The 5,386-nt window shown below is 33.2% G+C and overlaps 1 protein-coding gene across 1 annotated transcript; it reads right to left on the bottom strand.

Annotated features, from left to right (window-relative positions):
• Positions 1 to 3,635: 3,635 nt before the first annotated feature.
• Positions 3,636 to 4,034, bottom strand: LOC119682602. Its single transcript, XM_038096090.1, has one exon. The coding sequence runs from the start codon at positions 4,032 to 4,034 to the stop codon at positions 3,636 to 3,638; it is 399 nt and encodes a 132-aa protein (XP_037952018.1).
• Positions 4,035 to 5,386: the final 1,352 nt, after the last annotated feature.

Raw genomic sequence — 5,386 nt, 5'->3', positions numbered from 1 at the left:
TTGCTTTATGCAATAGTATGGAATTTATATTATAAAATGTACAAATTTACTAAGATTACACTTGTAAAATTAATTAAGAAAATTATTAACACTTAAATAATTTATAAAATTTATGAAGGTTTTATAAATTTGTTTTTTCTTTTCTTTTTTTTAAAAACAAGCACCAATGTTTACATTCCGCTCTCTGTATTTTTGCAACCGGTCGCTTCGAAAGCTCAAATCAAACTCTTTGGATAATAATGAATATTAATTTTCAAGTTTTTTGATTTTATTCTGGAGTTCTATATTTTCCCTTTCAAGTTTAATCATTTTTTTTTTATTTCTACCACCCGGAGGTGGGGTATTAGCATCAGTCATATTTATTTTAAATTAATACTATTTTTCACTTATGTTTATATTAATAATATAAGTTTAAATTTTTACCTTAGGATTTATAAATGTTTTTAGCGTCCTTTCGCGTATTTATTTATTAACATTTGTTAAATATTTAACTATATTATTACACAACGATGGCAACACCACATTTACAATTTATTACTTTCGTTAAGAAAGCATGTGCAAGTAAATAGCTTGGATTTACTTATTTTGGATTTGTTTTTACTCGAATTAAATAAAAAATAAAAAATCCAGATTTGTGCATACGAAAACACTTATATGTTTATTAAAATGACGACTATATTAATATACAATACCAAAAAAATGAAGCACGCTTGACTCTTTATTCTTCAACAGCACGAACGAATCGGCAAAGAAACACGTCACAGCAATAACCCAAAATTGAATCTTTTTTGTGTTTCGTGTTATTACGGTTACCACCTTTCTTGTCCAAAGCATATGCTGTCTCTATCAGCTGTTTTTAACAAAACACAAATTATTGTTTTTGTTTATTTTGCGAAATTAAAATTTTATTTGCTAAAATAAAATGTGCTTAAGTTCACACAAAATAAACCTAATCGCTCAAAATCAGGCACCGCTTTTCAAAAGTTCACCTTATTAACTGTAAATCGTCCAGGCGTTCACAATTCCGAAATTAAAAATTCAATATTTCTAACAAAAAATAATAAAAATTAAGGAATGATCACCGTTCGCGCGAATTATGTTCCTAACAACGAGATTTGTCAAAAAAAATAAAAACTACTGCATTGTTCAAGGTGTAAAATATTAATAATTTATTTCTAAAATACTACTTTTACAATAACTGATAATTTTTATTGATATTGCTGAATATTGATTGTATTTCCACACAAAGGAAATATTTACATAAGCAGTAGTCAGCAGAAAAATATCTATATGAAAAAGATATTTTATAAAAAATATCTTTATAATAATTATTTTATTTATATTGCTGATTATTGACCTCATTTCCAAATACCGGAAATGCTTTTATTCAATAATCAAAAGTAAAATGAAATTGCTTATTTAGTAATATAAAAATAAAAAAAATAATTTTTAAGAAAGAATGTAAAATACAATAATACGTATATAACATACAATATATATATTAAATAATGCGATAGATACTATTGTAGAAGGGCATACATAACTCGCGCGTTTTTAATGTTTTTAATCTATTTCTGGAAATTTAATTTAATTCTGGATATGGCTTTGCGAAAAAGATCAACAGAACGCTGATCTGCGCAGGCGATAAGCTTCACATGGCCCTGATGCCATCCACTATCGCGATAAGTGGGACCGCCTGCAGGAAAGTCCTTTAGGAGGGCGACATAAATGTCAAGAAGCTTGAGCTCAATTAGGTCCCATTTAGCAGGTGTAATTGTGCCGTCCGGGTCATTTTCATCAACGACTCCCATTATTAAAGAACTCTTCAGCATGTCGCTAAAGGATTTTGCATTTACGGCGTTGCCACGAAATTTTGTCTTTTTGGCATCTGGTTTTGAAGCTGACTCATCTAATGAGCGCTGTCGCTTCGTAGCAGGTTCCTGCTTGTCCTTCGAGGCATCAGAAATTCGGATGTAACCGAAATATTTCCGTATCTTTCGAGCAGTCTAGTCGCCGCTCGGCGTTCCTTATAACGCCTCCTCCCTGGAGGGCCTGACCGAATTAGTGGTCCGGATCGCGTTGATAAACACCAGTTTAAGAGTGTATTATAAGATTCTAAAGCGATATCGGCGTTCCCTATTATTTTATTTCTTATGACACTAACGACTCCGTAATATTTCGTCGTCCCTGTAGTAGAGCCATAAATTTGCAGTACTCTATCGACACTTTTTTTTCACGAGTTAAATTCGGCGGGGTTGCCAGAAAAATCTCTGAGACTCCTGACTATGTCTGGTATCTTGTCCAATTCGGTTAAATCGTTTCTGTGACTTTCGTCTATAGTTTGGTCGTTTTCATAGCTTAAGTCCGCGTTAGTATTTATTATAGATTGTACTATGCTCCTACACTGTTGCGCACAAATAGTAGCTATTCTGTGTTCTAATTCTTCATTGGTAAGCCTTAGATTTGGAGGTTACTAATAGTTGGTATTGCTAAAGTATTAGTGTTAGCCATATTAAGTCTTATTTTAGATAAAAATTAAAAATAGCTTTTTTTTTGAACACAAGAAAAAAATGTTTTATAAAACTGTTCAATCGATTTTCGATATTAAAAAGTTATCTTATAATATTTTATATACTTCTTAAATTAAAATATTATTAACGTTTTTTATTTTTTTTTGACGAATTGTTTTTGTTTTTCTCTAATGACTTACAATATAAGATAGATCTGCTTCATAGTTTACTTAATGATAATGATGTTATTATAGTTGCAGCCTCTGATGTAAAAAGGTTAGAACCGTTTTGTCTAGATAAAATAAGTTTTGTTGGAGCTATTCGTATAAATGATTTTTGTTGAAGGTATTCGTACAGATGAGATGACTGTTGTTGAAGCTATTTGTAAAGATGGGATAATTGTTGTTGAAGCTATTTGTATAGATGAGAAGAACCATTTAAACATCAGCTTTTAAACATTTGCTTTTATATAAATATTTTATTTCTGATAAATTATTTTAATATATATATACATGCGTATTGATATAGGTTTTTACAAAATAATTTTTTTTGCGGGTAAAATCTCCTGTGTAAAGAATGTACAATCTATTTTACATTTTATTTAGAAGATATTACTTAAAATTAATTAAATCTGTTTTAACTATACGTTAACTAAAACATAATTTATATAGTTAATTAGCAATTTAATCAATTGACAACTTATAAAATCTATTGTACATATTAATTATTCATTTAAAAAAAATTAATTTGCGTGTGTATTAGTATTTTAAAATATATTTATTTTCAGTATAACATTTGCATTTATATATATATTTTATTTCTGATAAATTATTTTAATATATATATACGTGGGTATTGATATAGGTTTTTATATATATAGGTCATTTAATTTAAAGATGATTAAAAATACATTTGTTTTTTTTTCACTTTGTAGTAATGAATGCCTTTAAATATAAGTTTTTTAAATATTTATTTAAGATTTCTTTATTACAAACTATTATGTTGTTTCGTTACAAAAAAAAACTAAAAAATGTATGTGTTTGAAAAAACAGGATTGTCAAATTTTTATTTCTCTAAGTAAACTTCTGTTGAGTAGAAACGATGCCACGTTATATGCACTTGATCCTATGTCAAAAATCTGACAGGTAATCGAATAACTCTGCCACTAGATGCACTACAACCGGAGTTGACCTCCTGCTGAGGTCTTCGTACAGGTTGTGCATCTGGGCTTGACTGAAATGAAATAAATCGTGACAACTGCGTGTGTGGTTCGATTTCTTCATTCAACAAGTAAGCCGCCTTCACTCTATCAATGCTCACTTGGACAGGTCGGTCTTTGATTAAAATGGTAATAAGCTTACGATCACGCCGTATCACTTTGTATGGTCCGTCATAAGGTGATTTCAAGGGAGGTCGAACGTTATCATTTCTTAGGAACACGTGTGAACACGTCTGCAGGTCTCGTTGAACGAACGTTTTCGCTTTTGCATGATTTGAACCTGGAACCGGGCGTAATTGATCCATGGTCTCCCTAAGAAAAGTTGCGAATTCGGAGTCACATCCGATGTGAGACGTTTTCTCAAAGAATTATCCTGGAAGCTTAAGAGATGTACCATATACCATTTCTGCTGGACTAGCTTGGATGTCGTCTTTGAACACACTCCGTAAAGCTAGCAATATCAGTGGTAATTCGTCTGTCCACCTTTGATTAGACTTACACTTCAGTGCAGCTTTTAGTGTTCTGTGAAATCGTTCCAGAATTCCGTTAGATTGTGGATGTTGCGAATTTGTACGTAGATGTTTAGCACCAATCAACTGCATAAGTTCAGCGAACAGCTTTGATTCGAACTGCCTGCCCTGATCTTTAGTGATCTCTAAAGGAACGCCATAGTGTGAAACCCATTCCGTGATGAACGCCGCAGCTACTGTGTCTGCACGAATGTCCATAATGGGAATAACAACAGGCCACCGGGTAAATCGATCTATGCATGTCAGGCAGTAGCTGTATCCGTCTGATGGTGGTAATGGCCCCACGATGTTAAGGTTTACTGCTGCAAATCGCCGGTCAGGTGCCTTGAAGGTTCCGAGTACTGTTTTGTTGTGTCTATCTATTTTAGCTCGCTGGCATTGTGGACATGTTTTTACCATTTTTGCTACATCCCTTTTAATGTTTGGCCAGACAAATCGTTCACTGATCAGTTTTGCCGTGGCCTTGCTGCCTGGATGACCTAAGTTATGTATGGTGTGAAAAACTTGTGAACGAAATTCATCTGTGATCCACGGTCGCACATGCTTTATTGAGAAATCGCACGTAATAAGATTCGATGAACTAGGTAGATGCACCAATTTAAGCTGAAGCGAAGTCTAGGTACTGTACCGTCGTTGTGTGTCAGTCAACCGTTTTGAATAAAAATCAAGTGGTTCGAGTCGTCCTTCACGGATGTGATGTAATGCAGCTCCCACCGCGGTATTACTCACATCGACATGTAGAATGAGATTGGCTTCTGCTGTTGGGTGTGCAAGTGAACTGGCATCAGTAAGCGTTTTCTTAAAATCAACGAATGCTGATTCAGCTTCTTTTGTCCACTTAATCGGCGTTTTGTCATTTTTCCGATTTCCTGTTATTAGTTTTTGCAGCTCTCCTTGAACTACCGCTGCATTAGGAATGAAACGACGATAAAAATTCACCATTGGCAAAGAACGACGAAGTTCTTGCGCATTGCTTGGTTTCGAACATTTGAGAATTTTTTCAACCCTTTCTTTTGGCGAACGAATGCCATTTTGATCAATACTGTGACCGAAAAAGATAACTTCCGTCTGAGCAAACACGCACTTGTTGATGTTGAGTTTTAGACCGAATTGGTGTAAACGCTGAA

Source organism: Teleopsis dalmanni, chromosome 1 (assembly GCF_002237135.1).
Source record: "Teleopsis dalmanni isolate 2A chromosome 1, ASM223713v2, whole genome shotgun sequence".
NCBI lineage: Eukaryota > Metazoa > Arthropoda > Insecta > Diptera > Diopsidae > Teleopsis > Teleopsis dalmanni.
The sequence above is the reverse complement of the archived record's forward strand: the minus strand, read 5'-3'. Positions and strand labels throughout refer to the sequence as shown.